The following is a 23676-nucleotide window of genomic DNA, read 5'->3' on the forward strand; positions in this document are numbered from 1 at the left end:
CCGTTCTTGATATAACATACACAATCCTAAGGTCTGATGGAATCGTGCAAAATACATATGAAGTCATGCAACTCAGTCAAACCCGAAAGTGATGCAATACGTAAATTTGTGCTATAACATGTACAAGAAGTAATCCACATTGTACCACTATAATGTAAGAGATAGCTAAACTCATGACAAAGACGTTCTTGAACAAATGTTCCATTTCTATATCAAATTTTAATAGGAATTCCGTAAATAAACCTTTTTAAATCACACGCAGGATGTATTCTATATTCCAAAATAAGTTGTTTTGGCCTTGAAAAAACATACATCTCCCCCCGTATCACAGGCTATAGTAAAAACAAAACACCTATTTAAGTATGCAATAGTATTATAGTTTGGGATTTTAAGTTCAATGTGTGCAACACGCACAAAATTCAGGGCATCAGCATACACACGTAACTACGTATGACGTTCTTACCACTTAAGCAAGTTTCATGAAATTCTGTTGCAGTTTCAGAAGTGTTGCACTGACAAAAACTAGTAATGACCGGCAGAACAATGTCTACCGAACAAAGGGGGAGACAAAATGAAAACATCTATACAAGCATTGTTAACAAAATAAGTTTTGTTTATGTTACATACATATGTAATCCTAAATAAAGTATTACAACTGGTTTGATATACTTGTATGAGGAAATAATTTAAATACTCAGTTAAAAAAAAAGCATACTATTGATATACGGACACTGATAGTCACTTAAAATGTAAATACGAAAAATCTTCTTTTATAATGAGTACTTATAACCTTAATGACATGGTGTGAAATTTCATTATATATCCTGGTAATTTGTATTTTGCCAACCAGTAAAGAACATCACAATTCATAACTGCTCTTTCTATCCATAAACCTATCAGAAATCAAAAAAAAAAGACACAAAAATTGCCAAAATGTGACTTACATGATTGAGTTATTCCGAGTTAGTTTTATTCACAATCATTATATTTTTCAGCATTACAAGTTATTTAACTGTACCATATGGTTGTTTTCACTTACTTGAGATCAATATAACCAGATGCTATCCAGATATAAATCTCCCTCCAATGATGGTGACAACAGGTTGTATAAATGTCACTCATTGTTTTTGTCATTCTCGTTCGAGCATGTTAAAAAATTTTGACGTAGGTGACATGGTCAGAATATAAATAAAATGCATAATTTCATATGATATCGTAGACTTATTGTTGGTATCATAATAATAGTATATAATGAACTATATTGGCCTATTCCATCGTATCAGGATTTAAAAAAACGAATTTATAACAGATACTGGTCAATACTAGTAGAATGGAATCCAAAGTATTTCCATGCTGTTTGATACTGCTAATTTGTAATAGAAGACATAAAACATAAATTGACGATAATGACTCAAAACAAAAAAAAAGTAACTAAGATGCATAAAGTCAAATATGTCAACAACAAACTTTGCTGTTGCTTGTTAGACCGACGTCGCCGTAGTGTCTATTAATGATTTCAATGAATTGGTCTTTCAAAAATCACTGAACTAAGTACTGAAATTCAACAACACAAGAAACTTTTGAACATTAAAATGCAACAAGTACTCTTTTACGTTAAAGCATTGTATTCTTCTACCCTGAATAAGAAGCCTACCTTAACTATAGTTTACCGAATCTGTACTAAAATAAGTCGTTGTTATAAAGGTGAGTCGGATATTTAAAATATGATCTAATAACAAGATAGATTCTGCGCAACTTGTACATGATGTTACGTTCAAACCACCAAATTATTTAACGTATAATATGAACTGTGAAGTACACTTGAAATCAAATGGACAGGAGAATGTCTTAGTTATAGAACACTAAATAAACCATTGTGAGAGAAGCTATGCAGTGGCAGGCCAGTCAACCCTTTATAATTACGAGGTCTGAGGTAAGATAATACTATGTATATTTCAACATCATGCACAGCCAAGTTATTAAATACGAACTGGGTCAAAATTAGAATACGTAATTAACTATGTTAAAGATAAAATAAAGCGATGTTTTTTTTTTTCAATTATCTTTTCTGAACCATTATGCACCCGAAGTAGTAAAGATTTTGGCTTAATAAAGTTAGGGGGTGTGACACTGAATATACATCGTTAGAAACAGTTAAAGAATCAAAGCAATCGAGTTTTTACTTGATACAACTAAACAAATATCTTATCTGCTAAATTATCAGTTAAGCAAATATTTTATTCATGTTTACTTAACGGTTGCTAAACCAAAATAAAAATTACTAGTCCATATAAACAAGTCAAAAATTTGGAATTCCGTTCCTCCATTCCCCAACCACTTACTTTCGGGCAAAAAATGTTCTTGAGGAGTCATGGTATAACTTTGGTCATATAGCCGAAGTACTTTCTGTTTTGCTGCAGTTTTTAAAGTTATAGGTGAAAAAAGTCATCCTTATTGGCATAAAAATGACAATAATAGCCACAAAAAGCCGTCATGAGTACGACCTACATTGAGATAATAGTCACTATCCACAACATCTCATTAACTCCTGCAATTTTTTAAAATTATTTTTAGCACTAGCAAAAAAAAGCTCCTGGGTAGTCAGTTATCAAATGTAGTTTCTGTATTTTGTTATCATAATAAATGTATACCAATATTGTACTGTAATATTTTAGCTGTCAACAAAAAATAGCATATTTATGTAATTTTTTCTCTGCATCTTATTAGTAATGTTTTTTTTAGAATAAAGATATCTTATATATAACGACTGTTTCCCTTTAAATGAACAAAAGTGGAGCCAAGCAGGAGATTCATCCATGAAGCATCAACTTAAATGGTAACTACAGATATTAGCGGTTTTGATAAAATGTCATAAATGGGCAACGAACGATGATTGACATCAGAGACCCAGATGACTTTTAATACATTTTTAATCTTGTATTACAAATCAAATATTCAGACACTGTTTATATGGTTTGATTATACAGTATGTTAATAATCATCATATTTGCTAAAAACACATGCCGGTGCATCGAAACACTAATAATGTTTTTAACTGCTCGCTGTATTTTTTGAATTCATGAGGTTTTATAATGTTACAAATACTTACGTACCTACAGTGAATGATAAACACCAGAGATCGATCATAGTAAGGTACAGTAAATACATTCAAAATGCAAGCAATTATTTTAACGTCCCTTTAATTTTTACGAATATTTTTTCAATAATAGACATGATGTGTAAATTAATTTGTGTTAAATATAAGGCTTTCGTCTTATTGATGAAATATAGGTCTTGGGCTTTTCCCAATTTTGGGGTTCTGCCAAGATTATTTTTTAGATTGGGAAAGCCCAATTCGTTTGCATCTGCAAGCGGAGCGAATGTGCTTTAAAAATGAGTCTAATGACAAATAGTGACTTGAGAGCTGCACAAGAGGTCATGAAAAACGTTGGCCACAAAAAGTTGCGCTCCTTTTTTTTTGGGAGGGGGACAGGGCTAAATTTTTTTCTGGCCCTTCATCACATCAGAATTGATCAAAAATGCTACATTTCATCTGGAATATACAGACGAATGATATTTTTTCACCACTTTCCCTTTGTCAATCCCTGGAATTAACTACTTCCAGTTTTAGGCCAAACTGTAGCCAAAAATGAAAAACAATCTAATTATTTCACATGAATGACACTTCTTGACCTTCTACTTACGAATGGATCGCACATTATTCGGCTTCAATTGCCTTAAAGGGGTACAAACTGAAAAATGCACTTTGGATCCTGTCTTACCCCGGCGAGCCCCACATTCGGCAAAAAATGCCAAAAAATCACCAAATTTTTGTTTTAATTTGGCGACAGACCTATTTTTTCCGCGGCAAAATCTAGACAATAGGCATGATAAGAGTCAGCAATGTTTTTTGTTTGTTTGTTGGGGTTTAACGTCCGAGCAGCAATATTTCAGCTATATTCAGACGATGAACATGAAATTGATGATAAAATGAACATGAAATGATGATGAAATGAAAAAGGGATGGGACACAAGGACAATGGGGTCGACAAATTTTGATTGCCACTTGAAATAGGGAGAGGTGGGTATGGTCGGGTAATTTAGCCTCCTGTGGCGGAGCCCTATGGTTCCTACTCCGGGAGAATACCACGAGAATACCACAGCAGTAGGGTTCTTTAACGTGCGAGGAACGTGACATCTTTTCCAACACGGTGCATCACTATGGTTTGCAGTCAGGTTTTCCGTATTATAGCCTGACAACACCAGCATGTAACATGCTAGGGTTACCCCATTCCACCACCTGGGGCACACATCCCAGTTGCTCTGTGGGCAGAGCGTCCTAGCCCCCGGCTAGGGTTCTGAGCACTATTTAGTCGCCTTTTACGACAAGCTTAGCGCTGCTGTAGGTCTATTCTTTTAACACCCGGATCTGCAACGGACATATGCTGACTTATGATCGTATGTCGGTTAGAGTCTATAGACAACACAAATAAGTGGACTTACAACGAACCTCAATTGTATTGTCTTCTTCAAATTTGTATCTAGAAAATCATCAGTCGACACATGCCTTGATGGATATTTTTTCAGTTTTCTATATTGACTCGTCGAAATAACTTAAATGACTCGTTCTAACTTCGAAGTACTTCGTTAATATGACCTATACTCGGCGTCACATAAATAACATACTGTTAAAATTTGAATAAAAATATTTTCTACGACTTTATTGACACCAACCGTCGTTTAAATTGTCTTAAATGACTTGCTCATTCGTTTAGCCAAACAACGGAGGCAATACTATCAGTCCAAGACAGAGATCTGTAGAGAGGACTCGTCAGCAGCCCTAATCTCCTCGAGAGGAAAAGGAATTAAGTCAAATCATACTAAATCTTTTGTGTAGTCCATATATGACTTACACCAAGATACCAAAGTGAAAATGAAGCTTAAAAGTGTAAATTCGACATAACTAGAGCTTTTGATTTCGTGACATATTTCTAAGAAATAAATAAATGAAAATAAAAAAAATAGAAATTTTAAAAAATGACGAACAATTACAAAAAGAGAAGCACAGTGAAAAATAATGAATGTGACTAAATGCATCAAAACATGCATCATTCAGAGAGCTGAAAAATGACTGAGGCTGGACAACAAAAGCTCCATCTTTCATATCCATGATGGATACTACAGACACTGTGAAGTCAGCCTCATATCTTAACCTATACTTAGAAATCGATGGTAAAGGAAAACTATTGACCAAACTTTACGACAAACGTGATGACTTTTCATTCCGAATTGTCAACTTTCCTTTCATCTGTGGCAACATCCCTTGAGCACCTGCATATGGAGTGTTCATATCACAACTCATACGTTATGCCAGAACTTGCCGAAACTACGAAGGCTTTTTGTATCGCGCTAGAACTCTTAACAAATAGGCTTCTGGAACAGGGTTATCAGGGTTATGTTGCTACAAGATTGAAGTCATCACTACAGAAGTTTTATGGTCGTCATCATGAACTCGTGGATCGTTATGGTTTACCAATCTGCACCATGAAAACTGATTTATTCAACGGGTCATAGTTTTCCTTTCCTCGTTTATCTACCCCGGACTTGACTTTTATGAGCAACTCGGGTGTTTCTAGGAAAGCAGAGGACGCTTACCCTACCGATGTACCTGGTCCATGCTCCCAGTTTTAAGTGGAGTCCGAGTTGCTCATTTACTTTTGTTACTTTGTATGTATGATTTTAGTTACTTTGTGTTCTTTGTAGTGTATGTCTCTTTTCCATGTCTGGTCTTTGTCCCTGGATTACACTCTTTTGATTACCGCTATAACCTTGGTTCCATTGATTACTCTTTCATACAAAGCGCCTTTGATGACCCATCAAATACAAGAACTATTAGAAACTGAGACAGAGGTAGAACATCGAAACAAGATATGGGCACTTCAAATGGCATATCCAAAGCCCTACGTGTAAGTTGTGAATAAAGAAAAAGTGCGCTACCAGTCAAGAAATATGATGGTACAGTGTTCAGGGGTATTAAAAAGGAACATGACAGGTAAAAAGTGAATGAGTATTGAATACAAAGGACCCATCGTAGAAGCAAATTTTAGATCTTCAAGGAAGTACTGGGCATAGAAACGGAACATTCAATTCAATAATTAAAGAAGTGGCCAGTCAAAAGTAATCAGGACACTAAAATTGAAAAACATCAGGATGCGACCAAATAATGGCAGAAATGCTGATTGGTAACACCTAGATCTCTTAAAGAAATCTTAAAATACATCTCGGAAACGAAGACAGCACTTGGAAATGAAAATGAAATGAAAACTGCCTTATATTGAAGCTGCCCGAAAAAGATGATATTACAGGCCCTTACAACCGGATAGGAATTCACTGTGAGACAGATCATAGAGCAAAATAGTAAATGCAAATCGAATGCCCTACATCTACACCTGTGTCGTTGGTTTTGTTAAGGCTTTCGACAGTATTCATAGACAAGTATATCGAAGATTCTTGCAAGTTAAATCATACCGGACGAAATCATCTCTATCATTAAAATGATTTACATAGACTTTCAAGCTCAAGCGATATGTGGTTCAAACCTAACAGATAGTCTCTACCTAACGACAGGAGTGAGATATGGACGTTTGTTATCCCCCCTGTTGTTTACATGTTGCATTGACTGGTTGATGAAAAATAAGTCAAAGAGGACTGTTCTGGACATTCGACAAGTCAATAGCAGATTGTTGTGTTTGTCTGTTTTCAATGTCTGGTCTTTGTCCCCGGATTACATTCTTTTGATTTCTGCTAGAATCCTGGTCTTCTTCATTACTCTCTGACTTTGAATGCGATATTGCTTTCTTTGCACATCACTTCCAAGGAAAACAAATGTTAAATATGAAGGTTACAATTGGATTACATGTAAACGTTGCAAAAAACAAGATGGTGAAATCAAGAATAAGACAATTAATGAACTAGTCAAAACTGAAGTCTTCAAAGTCGCTAATCGTCAAATGTTCATGGTCACTGATTTTGACATACTTTAAACATCCGAAATGGTACAAATGCGATATGCTCTAAAATCGGGTGACTTCCGCTAAAATCTTGGTTCCCTTAATTATTGCGTAATCTTTCGTAACCGTTATGACCCTAATGGCTATATATATAGATATCGGTGTCCTGAAAATATATATGATCTTTATATAATCAATTGTAACGAACGCCTGTCTTTGAATCGGAAACTTGGTAATATTACATAAATTCAATGCTTAACCGACGATTTTATCTTTTAATGTAAACTTCCAGTTCTAATACAAGCTAAAACACGCATATACATGTGTATGATATGTTTTTAAAAAAAGGTACGTTGTAGCGATCTTTTGGTCGCTTATGATATTGACAGGGAACCCGTTCTTGAACCAGATTTAACTACTGGCAATGAATATTCAAAAATATCGGGGCGTGCTAATTTATATAACCTCTATAGTCTTGTAACAAGCCTCAGTACCTGAATCTGAAACCGGGTAATGTTCAAAGCTAATGATCATTTCATGTACACCTCCCGTTCTCATATAAGCAAGAAACACACGTAGAACACACGAGAAAAGAGTGCGGTTGAACAAGATTCAAAATATGGCACCTGAGAGACAGCTAGCGTTGGCAATCCTCAGTGAAGGCCTTGTGTACCGACCATAAATTAAGTTAGAATGATTTATTTGTGTTTTCACGACGACCTATTTGATATGCATAAATGAAAACCGGAAGTAACACCCACTTACCATATATGGAAGTGCTACGTCATTGGTTCTCAATCTCCATTTAGGTACATTGAAATTTATACACGTGCCCCACCCCCCCACCCCCCCCCCCCCAAAAAAAAATCATAAATCTTCGAAAACAGTTTGTGTATATGATGCAGAGTTGTCAACTGATCTGTGTATTAGTGTGATAATCGTGTTTAGAAAGTAAGAAGACTAAAGTTCTTCTCGTTTTCTCTAAGCTTTTCATCTTACATCCCCGCGGGGCGAATACGCAACTACTTAGCACACTATTTTTAGGACTTGTACAGGATAGTAAAACTAAAATAGTGACACTCTATGTATCGTTCTTTCTTTGCCGCTGGGTTATATCAATAAACAAGCCCAATAGACTTAATTATGGCCAAGAGGAAGCGTGGGTGACTTCTATCTTTACATGGTTCGGCGACTCGTGACACAGGTGTCGACGCAGGTGTATGACACCGATATAACTGAAATATAATTGAATTTCTTTTGTCTTAAGAATTTTGAAATAATATGACAGAGTACACAGTTTATAATAGGTGAGCTTTAGGGAGCTTTTCTGCTGCTGACAATATTTTTATAGAGCAGTTAAAATATTTAATTTCAGCAAAAAAAGATTAAGAACACGAGAAAGCTTCAGCAAGAAACCCTTATACGTTCTCAAATAAAATTATCATAAACCAATAAAAAATAAACATGTTCGTATTATCCTTTAGCTGTACATGCGGGGACTTCATATTACACTACCTGGTACTGGTTCACTTGTCAGGAGTAACGTTTCGTAAAAAGGGGTAAAATCAATATTTTCATTGAAAATTGAGATCGGAATAGTTTAAATCTTACATGCCAGAACATTATGAAATATTTCAATGTAATCTTTGAACAGAAGTGGTGTCGCCTCACTGTGGGTAGTCTAGATTTCATAATTGTAATAGTTAACATTTCTGCTATTGTTGATCATTTTCTTCTCGAAGTGTTTTAAACTGATACAACTGCTGACAGACCAAGACTTTCAATATGTTCACTCTCAGTTGTAGAAATCATTTTTAAAAAAATCAGAAGCCCAACGCATTTCAACCACTCGACCTAGATCTATGAATTGAAAACCAATGACGTAGCACGGTCACGTGACCACTTAACAAATTTAATTTTGAATGGCTTGGGTCGTCGTCAATTTTGAATCAATTCATCTTCAATTAAACGACACAAGTGACTACAAGGGGTGTTTTTATTATATATAAGGTGTAATAAATCAAATAAACCAAAAATTGAAGGAAATATTTTTTTGTGTCACGTCTCCTCTAATATTGCTTTAATGTTTACCAGACATAGCTATATTCAGGTGATGAACATGAAATGGATGATAAAATGAACATGAAATGATGATAAAATGAAAAAAAAGGATGGGACGACAATAGGGTCGACAAATTTTGATTGCCACCAGAAAAAGAGAGGGATTGGTAGAGTCGGGCAATTTACCACCTGTGGCGGAGCGCAAAGGTTCCTTCTCCTATCGTATACCACAGCAGGGTTCTTTAACGTGCGAGGAACGTGGCATCTTTCCCAACACGGTGCACAACTATGGTTTGCGGTCAGGTTTCCTTATTACAGCCTGACAACCCCAACATATAACACGCCAGGGGTACCCCATTCCAACATCTGGGGCACGCAAGCCAGTTGCTCTGTAGGCAGAGTGCCCTAGCCCCCGGCTAAGGTTTTGAGCACTATTTAGTCGCCTTTTACGACAAGCTTAGCGCTGCTGCGGGCCTATTCTTTTGACACCTGGACCTGCACGGGGCGCAAAATGTTCTAAAACACTATTGATGTTCTGAGAGTCTTACTAATTAGAAACGCATTTAAAGGGTGTGCTAAAATAAGCACGACTAAAACAAAAATACGTCTATAATTCTACAGTACTGTAATTTTCAAAACAATCCCTATCCTCAAAAAAGTTGGTTGATTCAGTCATACAGTTATCAAACATTTTTTACGACCGACAAAAATCGAAGAATAACATATACAAAAATCAGCTGTATTTTAGGTAGGCGCAATAAAGTAAAAATCTAAGCGTCTCTTTGAATAAAGTTATTTGCCTATCAGATTTAATACTTCAAGGAGCAATAGATGGTTTATCAGTGCACAAGTTTGTGCGTGTTCGTATCCATCAGCACCATGAAAACTGATTTATTCAACGGGTCATAGTTTTCCTTTCCTTGTTTGTCTACCCCGGACTTGACTTTTTATGAGCAACTCGGCGGGTGTTTCTAGAAAAGCAGAGGACGCTTTCCCTACCGGTGCACCTGGTCCATGCTCCCAGTTTTTAGTGGAGTCCGAGTTGCTCATTTATTTTTGTTACTTTGTATGTATGATTTTAGTTACTTTATGTTCTTTGTTGTGTATGTCTGTTTTCCATGTCTGGTCTTTGTCCCTGGATTACATTCTTTTGATTACCGCTATAACCTTGGTTCCCTTGATTACTCTTTAGTAAAGTGGTGAATTTGCGTTTCAAACTTATTTTTAGAATTGGATTAAACAAAATGCAATAATAAAACTCTTCTCGGAATTCTTTTTGGCAATACACATGGCAACCGAAAGTGCAAAAGCATAACTTCTTATATCGAATTAAAACTTGTAAAAAAGATTTTAAAATATATGCTAATATTGTTGTTAACCAAATCTTAAAACTACTATATACGGTAAAAAAAAACAGATAAATTAAAGAGTTTGGTTCTGACAGTGGTGTAGTAAACAATGTTTATCATACTTACATTTCATCTCCGACAAACATCGTATCTTCTTCACCTATTTCGTCCTGAAAATAACAAATTAATCCAAGAAGTAATATACAGATTTGAGATTGATTAGCTACATGAAGGATTAGCTATTTAAAAAGTGGTGAATGCGTTTTTTTCCTAATACTGCGCGCTTGAGGTATATGTAGATCCTCACTTGCAGGATGTGGTTATTTGTACCACTAACGCAGACGCTCCGTCCCTCACAAAGCCTAACATCATAATGTCATAAACCTCTGTTGGAAGGCGGAGCATTCACAGTGTCTTACGATTCCTTGTTTTATGTATGATCAATATTTCTTTGATAATGGTCGTGCTTCAATAAAAACGCACTAAATAGAATACAACACTGAACGGTATTTTCGGAAGTACATTTTTGAAATACAATATACATCCATTTACTTTTCTTGACTTATTTTGATAAAGGAACAACCTTAATACTTGAATCAGTTGCATATTGTAAAAAAAACATATACCATTTTAGTAAAACTAGCGTTGTCCACGATAGCATTTGTTTGTTGCATTAAAGGTTTTAGGTACTCTTAATTTTTCTCTTCGTTACTGCAGATAGTTCCTTTTTCCCGTATTTTACCATATTTTGCCCGATTGAAAATGCATTATGACGTTTCGTTGTTTGACATAATTTTGACATACAGTAGGACAACCGGAAAATTATGTTTTTGCAAGGTAGAAGTCAACTTGCCTGACGATCAGTTAACTCTCTGACCCCGAAATCCCACATCGTTTTTGAATTGGTTCGATTTAGTTGATTGTGTGTGTATGGTTTCTAAATGCAGAAAGGACTATCCTTAAGTAAAAATAAACATACGTACAACACTGTAGACCGAAAAAGCATAATTTGTTCGTTGGGGTTTTTCTATACCATAAATCACATCTACTATACGCATTGTGTGAATTTTATATGGAGTGGCACTTAAAGAGGTGCAAGATTTCAGCACAGTAGTTTAGAGTTTTCTAAATATAGACAAATAAGAAAGAGTGAAACTACACAAATTATCCATTTGCTAAATTTCATCTTTTTTAAAATCTAATCTTCTTCCCATAAAATATCCTCTAACGGATATGTTACCACAAAATACAGCAATGATAGTTTAGAAAAAAAAGAAATAGACTTCTTTGATAGATTTTGATAGATACAAGGTTAGAAAAAAACTTAACAAATATAACATAATACATATTACAGAAATTATTGTAAACAAAAAAAATCGAACCCCAGTTTATTACAGGAACAAAATTAGAGCGCAAAAAATTAAACCATAGCAAAGCGAATAAATAAAAATAAAAGGAAATAAAAAATTTACATGAACTGATATTTCAAATTGTTTGCAGCGAAAAAGGCATCAAGGCAGAAAGGATTTTAAACAGAAGAAATGGTTGAAGAACAAAGAAAAATGCAAATGCTTTTACGAAAAAAAAAGGAAACAAGAAAAATCTAGAAATTCACATCAAACAATTCAATTTACAAAATCTGCCGCTTTAAGAAAGAGAAAAGAAAAATAAACACGAAAAGAAATAAATCCCTTGAAAACAAGCACTTTCCGACTATTAAATCGGTAGATAGGCTCAATGTCGTGGTAAGTCCAGATGAAAGGAACAATTTCCGACTCGGTTCAGCAGTTCTTGAGGACATTTGAGTTGAACAAGCAAAGCACAGTGGGTCCGATTCCGCTAGAACAGCTTTAAGTGTCATTGCCGCAAGAACAAGTGGATGAAATACCCAACAGCAACAAAATAAAATATTACTGGCAATGAAACTTGGTCTACCACTGAAACAGATATCACAAGGGTGACGCACCCGCACTCGTTCTACAACTGAAACAGATATCACAAGGGTGACGCATCCGCACTCGGTCTACCACTGAAACAGATATCACAAGAGTGAAGCGCAATGAAACTCCGTCTACCACTGAATCAGATATCACAGGGTGACGCATCCGCACTCGGTCTACAACTGAAACAGATATCACAAGGGTGACGCATCCGCACTCGGTCTACCACTTAAACAGATATCACAAGGGTGACGCACAATGAAACTCGGTCTACCACTGAAACAGATATCACAAGGGTGACGCATCCGCACTCAATCCGCACATAATAAAATAAATTCGGAATTACATTGAAAGTAAAACAAGGAAAGACAGTATCTCATAAGAAAATCGTGTTTGAAGTTCGGGTTGATTCAAATAATTTGTGCCAATCGGAAAATAAAAATGTTGTCAAAAGAATATGTATCGGCCAAAAACAGTATTCTAAACACCCTACTTATTTCTCGACAAATCTAAAGCCGACGTGTGCACAGAGTTTTGTATATTTTGTATACAATATCCAAATAAAAATCAAAACGATCAACAGAACTTTTGAATGACTTAAACCTTACTTTGTCCGCGCCGCTCGACCAAAGTACTGCATTACTTGTTGGCGTCGCCATCGTGTTAAAAGAAGGTCACTTTTCACTAAAGAATGAAATTTAGGAATAATCTTACTTTAACTAGTATTTCAGAAGGAGACAGGTTTATCTTATATGAACATTTTAAATACCGATATTACGATCGCTCCTCCGGAATAAAGATCAGACTAATACCAGCTATTTCAAATCATGTTTGGATAGAAAATGTGATAGATGTGGCATTCGTTTATTTTTTTCTGGATATCATTACTGTGCGCGGTGGCAGAATGCTCAGTAGGAGTCTCTTAAAGACAAATTGCTACAAATCCACTGCATCGTAGTTCAATACTGCTGTAAGCACAAAGTAGAAATGCAGCAATCGATTAGGAGAAATTACAAAAACAGTCACAAAAATTTGATTAAAAAGTATCTAGACTGTAAAAAACATTCATGAAATTAAAAAGGTTGAGTCCAGAAATCTTTCAGAATGCTAACAAACATTTTCTTCGGAATAAAATTCGACCTCATTCGAAACTAATTTGAAACTAGTCACGCTAAAGGCCCTCAAGTTTGTGACAACTGTTTAAATTGTGCTTGTCTGAACTGTTGTAACAAGTTTATTGCTGAGATGGAAATCGTATCGATAATTCCAGAAAACACTTAAACCTGCGGGGGATTTGATGTCGGATAAGATTTTTATTCTCTTTTATTTTGCGCGAGCGAAAAAAAAAATTTATATTTCAGCAGCAACCGAAATCAACATTATTATTTGAAAATCTGCATTGTTAAGTAATTGGGGCAACACAGAATCATAGACATTCATGTTAATATTCTGCTGTACGGCTCAGAATAACTTAATGAAGAACAAAACATAGATATGTTCCATAAAGTTCAGAAATTAACAATCAAGAGCAAAATATTTGTTAATACTTAATTTAATTATTTTCCCTTCATCACCTCATCACAAAAATAATTTCTATGTATAGTTACTTTATAAACAAAATTTCACAAGCTGGTGAATTTTATTATACTTTGTAAGGATAAATATTAATGACAAGGAACTTTGTATAAACTTATTTAGCTTGTTTCCGAATCCTTATGTGTTTTTGAATGTTGAATGTCATACTTGTAATATTTGTAAATTTATCTGAATAATATGTTGAAACTAACACATCATTTCAGTGGATGAGTATTTTTTTCTGTAACTATGGAACATTTATTATTTCTCTCCAAAAAGATCCCAGCCCAATCCCCACGCTAATAAAATGGTCGGTACTTTACAATGTACATATCAAATCTCTTAGCGGATAATATTCATATTATATGACTTCTTGGATGGTTCTGTCGATAACATTATTCCTGCTCCCAATCTTATTTACTTTATTTACGGGTGTTCGCTGCTTTTGTCAGATTTTCGGACTCTTCTAGTGTTATCCATTTCATAGGATTGATATGTTTTTGCAAGTGACCCAAACTTAAATCCCTTTTATGTTTAAACAGTGCAGCGAACATCCTGAAGGAAGATTTTTAATTTTTGTACATGTAATGATTAATAACCTCCTGATCGGTGGCAGTTTACATTTATAAACCGCAAAGCAAAACCAGGCTATTCAAAAATCAGAAATATTCCTTATGATTTGATTTCTAATGAATGACAGTAATAAAAATTAATAATTAATTCGCAAACAATCGTTATTTGTTTGGGATTATTTGAATTGTGGCGTGCAGACCAATCGACGTTAATGGCGTCATACTACCATGCAAGGTTATACAAATTAAGCTGGTTTGCCCATAGAGAACCAACCAATCAGAAAGCTTCTTACAAATCAAATTAAAATACATTTTGTATTTACTTGGATGTTTGTCTAATTTTTTTTAAAGCATTGTCAATGAAAATTAAATTCTGTAAATATTGCAAGCTTAATTTTAGTTACACACTAAAAATGTTACACACGTAAGGCCAAGTATTTCCTATTGAGATGAAAGGGAAAATAATTTCCCGCCAAACACACATGTAGAAAAGTACAAAATCAGTACACATTTAATATACATTCCAAAAAAACACTGCAAGGTTTGTTTCAGTGTCCACTGAATACATCTACATGTAGTTATCCATGGCATTATATCCAGATGCAAAAATTAATTTGTTCCAGTTAACAAGTTAACAAGTCCATAACTACAAACTACATAGAACATGGTTCAGAAGCAAAAACAAAAACAAAAACAAAAAACAAAAAGTGGGTTTTTGTGGTATGCCCGTTTTTATCTGATTTTGAATATGAAGGTTCAGAAAGCATTTTAAAATATTTTTGACTTTCAATCAAAAGTATTTTATTAAATTGGTTTACATTTATAGAGCTGACATAACAATCTTACCTGGGCACGGATGTCTACCACCTAGAATGTACACTGCATGTACAAGAACTTAAAGATACATAAAAGTAAAGTGAATACATTAATCACACTAGGAACATGATAATACATTCCAGGAAAGTTTAAATTGTCTTGTAGTTATATTTAGATTACCGGGAACAGAAAAAAGATTTTGGAATGAAATACATTTACAACACTGAGTTGTAGAATTTGGTAGAAATTATCGAATTTGTCTTATTTAATTATCAATTTGGGGTCCGAACTTGGCGATGATGGAGAGTTTTGCGCGCTTTGGAACAGTTCAACCTTGAAGAAAATTAAGAAACGATCTTTCGTAGTTCACATGTATGCAAACATAACAACCTCCCATATAACCTGTTCACTGGTCAATATACTTATTATTTATATATTTTACACACGCGGTTAGCTAGAACCACTACAATCATAGAAAGCTACATGTACATTAACATACTGAGAGTGAGATAGCGTAAAACGGCTGAGCTGGTTTTTGGTCATAGATGGTCGTTGTAATACATAAAAAAAAATCGTCTGAACAATTTGTCATTCTAAATATGCCCAAATAAATGTTCATTCTGACCTCCCACATAAATATATATTAAGTCAATGAAAAGGAAAGAACCTTTTATATTTAGCATTTATTTAGTTTTACATTTACACATAAATAACAACAAATCACAAGGTCTTTAGATTCGATGTTGGCATATTTATCTTGGTATCGTTGAGTCGGGTAAACATTTCGACATTAGAGCAGTTGATGTGTGTAACGCGATAGTTAACTTGTTATTAATGTGCCAGTTGAGATGTGCCTTAGAACAAACATTTTTGTCATACAATTAATCGTTTTTCACATATTACGAAATTCGAAAGTTAAAAATATCTTAGTATAGAAGGTATAGTTTTCTTTTCAATGTCTAAAACCTTGTAATGTGTAACCTCTGAAATATACGAATCTCTGTTAATGTTTCTTGTTCACAGTACTCTATTCCATTTTAACCTTATTCAAATGTAAAGATACAAATGATACAAATAAGATGATGGACATTTCCTTGACAAATCGACCAGACAGTAGGAACATATCAAAATTTGCATCTTTTAACAGCCATTTGAGGTATCGTTCATATATTACATGTGTCTCTGATGACTTGAAATACCGCGATCGTCTGTGTACCAGTTTCGAAAATTCGGCAAAAATTTAGCTTACTTGTAAAACCAATAAAACCTAGCGTGTGTATAGCATCCTCGATTTCGACACAGAAAGTTGATAGGGCAAATTCGACGTTCCGTTGATCTAACAAATTTTCCATCACGGCAACGGTTAAACCTGTCCTGATTTTGTTCCTTGTATTTTTATTCAGTTTCCTTGATTCAGTTTGTTTCATCATCTTGTTTTTTTCCTTGTTCCCTCTCCAGTTTACCGTGGATAATGATCTTACCGCTGTTCATGTACTAATCAGTTGTATAGTTGATATCATAGTATCATAACATTAAAACCTAAAAAGTTTCCAAAATTAAAAAAAAACAATCCGTGAATAAATACCATTTTAATAGCAGACTGATAGTATATGTAATATAAAACAAAGTTAACTTTCGCATTGCGTCAGATAAACTATCGCAGTAGAGAAGTAAAATTTACCAAACTCAACCAATGCAGTTAAAGCTAGTGCATTGATAAATGAAAATAAGTTTAGGATCTTATTATATCTTTTTAAAAACTGACGTTTTTCTTTGTGATAGCATCGAATTAAACAATGCACAAGTATATTGATAACAAAAACTTGTTTAAATACACTTCTGATTTCAGTGAATATTCAATTCTTCTCTACTTTCAAATTCATATGATAATTCTCATTACTCCCTGTGATAATTCTCATTACTCACTGTTATATATTTTTGTTTATTTTGTTGAATGATATTAATTAAATTAATCTTTCTGTTACCTTAATTACCATTTGCCATTTTCTGGATGTATACATCGTCTGATTTTCCCATAATATATCAGATTACAACATTTAACTATACCCAAAAACAAACTCAACCGTTTTACGATATTGTACTCTCAGTACATTGATATAGATAACAATATGTAACATTACCCCATATGAAGCGAGAAAAAAACTTTTCTGTTCCTCATTCATGTCATTTGCACGGATGAAAAACATATTAGGTAAATAAGGCAAAACACCTGGTTAATAATGGCATACTGGGTACATTTCCATATTCATATGCACACGTGTAGGAGAAAGTAACAAGAATATAACTATATAAAAAGGAACAAAAAATCAAAGCATTTCCAACTCGTAAACATTGTATATGATCACCTAGGGTCGATGGACCATACTTAAAAGCCACAAAACAAAACAACTGCAGATCTCTGATATAAAATAAAACGTTTCGCAGGACACAAAGGTAGAACCTTTCACAACTAAGCAAGTATGGACACACAATTCAAAAATGATACAGCTTTAAATTTTGCCTGCCATCATACATTTTACAGAGGATGAGAATTTGACAAGAGTCGCTCCTTTTTGGCCCCTAATTTCTACATGGCTAGAGTAACAATCTCTACAACCTTCCTCCATGTAGTACAGTTTAAAAGAGATGTTTTCGCTGTTACCCAATGTATATAATTTTGGTCCCTTTGCGAAGTCTTAATTCCTAATTGGTTAACTCAAAACCTAAAAAAATTAATACCAACCCTCCTTTCGTAATTTGACATCTTGTGGTATAATATCTAAGATATCCATTCACATATATCAAAGTTATTATATTGACATCGTGAAAATGCTTGTTTCTGATCCTCTTCCCTGCCTCCTAAACGATTAAAGTCACAACCCCAAAATCAGTCAGACCTTTGAGGTCATGCTTTTACTGGAGTTGAATAGCTAAATTCTATGAAACGCTCAATTTTGCACCTTTTTGGCACCCAATTCCAAAAATATTGGGCCCATAACCCCTCAAAAACAAAACAATATATCTTTTGTTGTTTGAATAAAATATTATAAGAACACCCACCGTATATTCAAGTTACTGCAAGAAAACCGAGTGTTTACGGACGACAACATAATATATTTTGCTGTCGTATAAAAATTCACTTGAGGAGGAACAAGTTTCAAATTGTGCTCCTAGCGATGTACGGGAGCTGTAAAATTTTATCGGTAAACAATCTGCTACTTTTTCCTTAAAATAATTAATCTGACCTTTTGTGCGATCTTGAGTATCAGACTTTCATGCATTTCAAGAGAATGTTACCTTACTCGTACTACAGCCGGACACGATAAGCCGGATTTTTAATTCGCTAGTTCATAGAAGCAACAAAAGTGTCCCCTACTTGAACACATTATTCTGACTCCGAGCCTACCAGTAACTGGTTACCATGAGACGACTGAGGCGGTCTTTGAATTTCAATGATAAATGGTCCACACAAACAAAAAAACACGATCACTAGTGTATTCTCAAATATTTGTACGTCAATTTTGACCAATAGACTGATGGCGTATCTCGAAGCAAATAACGTTCTTAGTGACTTTCAGTTTGGTTTTCGCTCAAAACGCAGTACTGTGAATGCTATTTTCTTGCTGAATTCGATTATAAAACTAACGCGTTTGACTTTTGTGGATAGAAACATGCTCTTACTTGAATTGTCTTCTCTTGGTTTGAGCACAAAATTTGTGAACATTATTAGTAGTATTTATCGCTGTACAAAGCTACATGTGAAATATGGACATGAGCGCTCCGAAGAAATTGAAAGTTTTAGAGGTGTTATGCAGGGCGAACTAATGTCACCCATCTTATTTCTAATCTTTATTCATGATTTGTACGAAGCTATACAAAATGACAATGGTAATGATATAATGATCGACGAAACATTACTATATGTGTTGTTGTTTGCTGACGACACAGTTCTCTTCTCCAAATCTTCTGAAGGACTACAAAATCTTAGTGTATCCTTGAAAGAGTACTGTGACAAATGGAATGTTATCGTCAATACAGATAAAACTAAAGTTGTAGTATTTCGTAATGCTTACAGACTACAAGAGTGTAGATTTGATTTTGGTGGACATGATATAGAAATTATTAATTCCTACATTTATTTGGGACAAAAGCTATCATATAACGGAAAATTTGTGGAAACTCAGAAACATGTTGCGTTACAAGCATCGAAGGCATTGTTCGCAATGACTGAAAGTGTGCGTAATGTACCGACTGATATATCAACTGTGTTACATATATTTGATACAATGGTGACTCTCATTCTTACATATGGATGTGAAATATGGGAAATTACAAAAGGCCAAGACATTGAAAAACTACAGTTACAATTTTATAAGCGAATTTTCTAATTCATGTATTGTTCACGGCGAACTGGTTCGTTTTCCTTGTCGAATTATTCGAATAGAAAAACTTTTAAAATATTGGATTAAAATTATTTCACTCGATGACAGTAACATTTTGAAAATAGTTTATAACTACATGAAAACAGAATCTGAAAGTGGCAAGCGAAATTGGGCTTGAGAAGTTAAAACTATTTTAGAGAAATTAGTCACTTGTGGAATCAACAAGACCAATCTTTACCGTCAATACATGTCATAAAACAAAGGTTGCGTGACCAATACATCCAGCGGTGGTTTGCCGAATCAACTATTCAAATATTAAACTGAAACATAAGTTTGAAACTTATTTAGATAAGAGAACCAACGATTCAATATTACACGTAAAAAAATACCGAAATATTATAATAGGCGGCCTAGTATTCACAAACTTAAGTTTCTTTTAGGTACAGAATCAAACATTCTCCAGGGTAAAGAAGGGAAGTTTATTGACTGTGCTATGAAATCGAAACAAGCTTATTCTTGCCTCCCCAGTTAACTATAATGGACTGTTATAGTTTCTGGTTATACTAATTCGTGAAGACAAACAGATCTCTATATTTAATATTTCATATTTATAGTGACTTGCTATAATATCAAGACTTAAAACACTTCTATAATTCAGATATGCTCATTTTTGTATATTTATTAGGGAATCTTCATTCCAATGTTTTTCATGCAAATATACTATGAATACAACTTATGGTGAGGAACTGGAAAAGTTTACAACCGATAAAGAATCTGAATCTGAAGTAAATATTGTTGGTAATCCAACTCGCAGATGTGGATTCAAAGTAGAAACTCAATACCACTATTTTTTCGAATGTCATTTATACAGTCTCTTAAGGCAGAAATTAGTGAATGATCTTGCGTGGTTACCGGGAAATTTGCTTATAAATCTAGAAATACTTTATATGGACATGAGGATCTATCCAACGAACAAAACGTATTATTACTGAAGTCCATTTTTTTAATATATAAAAAACTCAAAGAAATTCCTTGTTGCTTAAGTTTCTATTACTTCTGTTGAAGAGCCATCCATGACACAAAAGTACACGTCTCATTTTGTTTATCTTTTCTCTTCCATATTTAATCTTTTAAAGCTTTTACTCCCTTTCTTCATATGTTTTATATGAGTAATTTTCAAAACAAAATATATATATTTCTGTAGGCGCTCATAAGATTATTGCATATTTCTTTAACGGGAAAAGACTTCATAAGTAAGATGTAGTTGTGCCTAATCCCTTTTGTACGTTATTCGACAAATAAAATGTGTTTATACTAATCTGAATCTGAATCCTTGTTTCACTTTTGATGATAGTTCGTTACCTTGTAACTAGCAAGTAATTGCACAAGCTGATGATGATATAATGTACATATCATTATCCGCATTAAATATTTAAAATGTAATCTGTATTATAATACGTCATTGTGGTCTATAGTGCCCCGGGTACTTTGACAGAATAGTTGGGTTTATTAAGTATACAAATAAGTTAACTTCGGATCAGTCATGCGTAATCTTAATCCTGAACTACAGATTATAGCAGTTTGGATGTACGTATAATACTAGCATTATTATATTTACTTGAAATTGACAAACTTTAATCTAGAAAACTCCCGAAATTATCAATGTGGTCATTTATCCACAATCCTAACGACATCAAATTAAACCAAACTTAAACCCTCGTTAATTGTTATTTAGATCATTGATCTGAAAATAAATATAAAAAATGTATAACAAACATTCAACTGAAACGAACTCGAAACAAAAAAAAAACGTTACATTGACGACATCAATAACAAAATCGTAATAAAGACGGTCTAAAAAATGGTGACCAACCATTAGCAGTCTATATAATAAAGTCCTCAAAATAACGAGCAACCTTAAACCTAAAATAGATTGCTTCTGGATATGTGACTAACATTTAACCTAACATTGACGACTTCTGAAAGGTAATCAATCTGTATCCTAGTACACAGACGACTTTTTGAAAGGTGTTCAACCTTAAACCGTACCAAGTGTTGGCGGGTTCTGGAAAGGTGATCCACATAAAACTAGCATTGAAAGCCTTTGAAAAAAGGACTTTCATAGTGACAAAGGTGAACTCTGGTAAGATGGCCAATATATAACCTAATATTGACGATCTCAGGGAAGAAGACCAACCTTTACCCTCATATTGATTGCCTCTGAATAGATGACCCAACTTCAAAACCTAAACCTGACAGCCTTTGGAAAGGTGGCCAACCTCAGTCCATATAAAATTGACAGCCTCTGGATAGAAGACCATGCAACTTTTTACCGTGAAATTTGACGAGCCTTGAGATTAGTGGCTTTTGGAAACGTGACCCTCGCGTAACACTGACGGCCTCTGGAAAGGTGACAAACTTTAGACCTCTGGAATGACAACCATAATTCATAACACTGAAGACATCGACATCCTCTGGAATGACGAGCAACGCAGATATATTAACTTCATTTAGAAGTCTAATGTTGCTTCTGTACAAAGTAACTAAACTTTTCGAGCAGAAGGGGGATGGACGCCTCCCCCTCCCGGTCTGTTCTATTCAATAATCATCACAAACAACGACCTTTACTATTTTGAATCACTTCAATTACTGTTAAAACATAGGAAGAAATGGCAAAAGACACATCTTCATTCCTAAATTTATAAACTAATTTATTTCTGTTGCATGCTGGCATTATATTTAAAACATTTATAAAATAAAACAACGCCTGTATTAACAAACTGTTACGTAATAGTAGTAACAATTACATAATGGTCATGCATTATGGTATGTGGCTATATCCAAGGAAGTAATGGTACTGTCAAAATTCTACAAGTACCTCAAATTCAAGTACAGATGGTAAATGGTAATCGTCAATCACAGACAGATATACACTACGAAAATCTTACCTTGAAGTGCTGTAAAGTTTCACCTTACACCGGAAGAATTTAAAACAGTGTTACACGCTGCCTATAATTAGCTTCAGTTTCGTTCCATATTTCGATTAAAACCCCCGTAATCCACTGTTTTGTGTCACAGAAACAAGTGATGAAACTTTTGAGTGTAGAGAACGTTTATTTTCAATGTTTACATTTGTTTTTTATATAACAGGACGTTCATAGAACGAAAAGCTAGTTTGTCAAGAAGGATAACTCTAGGTACAACACCACGTGGATGATGTAAACAAAACAAAACGAAAATAAAATGTTAAAATATTCGGAATACTCATGGAAATTTGCTATCATTTAAAAAGTTATGTTGGACTATAAATATTTCAAAAGAATTATCGACATTCTAGTTTTCATGGCTCTGAATTAAGCAGGTGTCACCTGTAAAAATGGAAATCAAATTTAAAAATGTGTATTACAAAATACAAAATTAGTTCCCATAAATCAATCGAAGACTGAAGTATTCAAAGTCGCCAATCGTAAAATATTCTGTGGCACTGATTTTGACTTGCTTTCAATATCCAGGCGAATTCAATGCTCTAATATGGGGTATTGCCTAAATCAGCGAGCACCGTGAGCTTTACCATATATAACAAAAAACAACATAAGTTTGATTTTTAACTCTGACTCACTCCCAATACTCAAGGCAACAATTGATTATGTCAACAACTGCCAAGCTTTCATTCAAAGTATAACGTTGTAGTTTTTGTGGTTTGTCACCGTCGTCCACAACATTATACATGTAAATGATAGCAATGTTTTGTTTATACAAATGTATGTGCATTATGTTATTATTGTGTCATGACCATTTAATGAAAATGTGTTTGAACAATAAATAATTTGAATTTCGCCACGGTCTGTGCAAGACTTGTAAAAATGATAAAAGACATCACAATTTGGGGGTCGACCCGGATGAAAATTTTTATAAGTGCAATATTCTTATTTATATTTAAGCAACAAGCAAAATTAATATTTCTATTTGAA

The 23676-nt window shown here is 34.2% G+C and overlaps 1 protein-coding gene across 6 annotated transcripts in view; it reads right to left on the reverse strand.

Moving 5' to 3' along the window:
- The window catches only part of LOC148622892 (solute carrier family 23 member 1-like), a 52714-nt gene that overhangs the window by 22328 nt on the left and 6710 nt on the right, over positions 1 to 23676 (reverse strand). For 3 of the 6 annotated variants that reach the window (XM_088573186.1, XM_088573185.1, XM_088573184.1), the window contains one exon: positions 10547 to 10590. In XM_088573186.1, coding sequence (XP_088429312.1) covers positions 10547 to 10590 — 44 coding nt within the window. Of the gene's footprint in view, positions 1 to 944; positions 1047 to 1654; positions 1695 to 10546; positions 10591 to 22653; positions 22890 to 23676 lie in introns of those variants that run through there. The other 3 variants (XM_088573187.1, XM_088573190.1, XM_088573189.1) reach the window with 3 other exon arrangements.

This window comes from Perna viridis, chromosome 3 (assembly GCF_037379345.1).
Source record: "Perna viridis isolate PV_CMFRI_1.1 ecotype Kerala chromosome 3, ASM3737934v1, whole genome shotgun sequence".
NCBI lineage: Eukaryota > Metazoa > Mollusca > Bivalvia > Mytilida > Mytilidae > Perna > Perna viridis.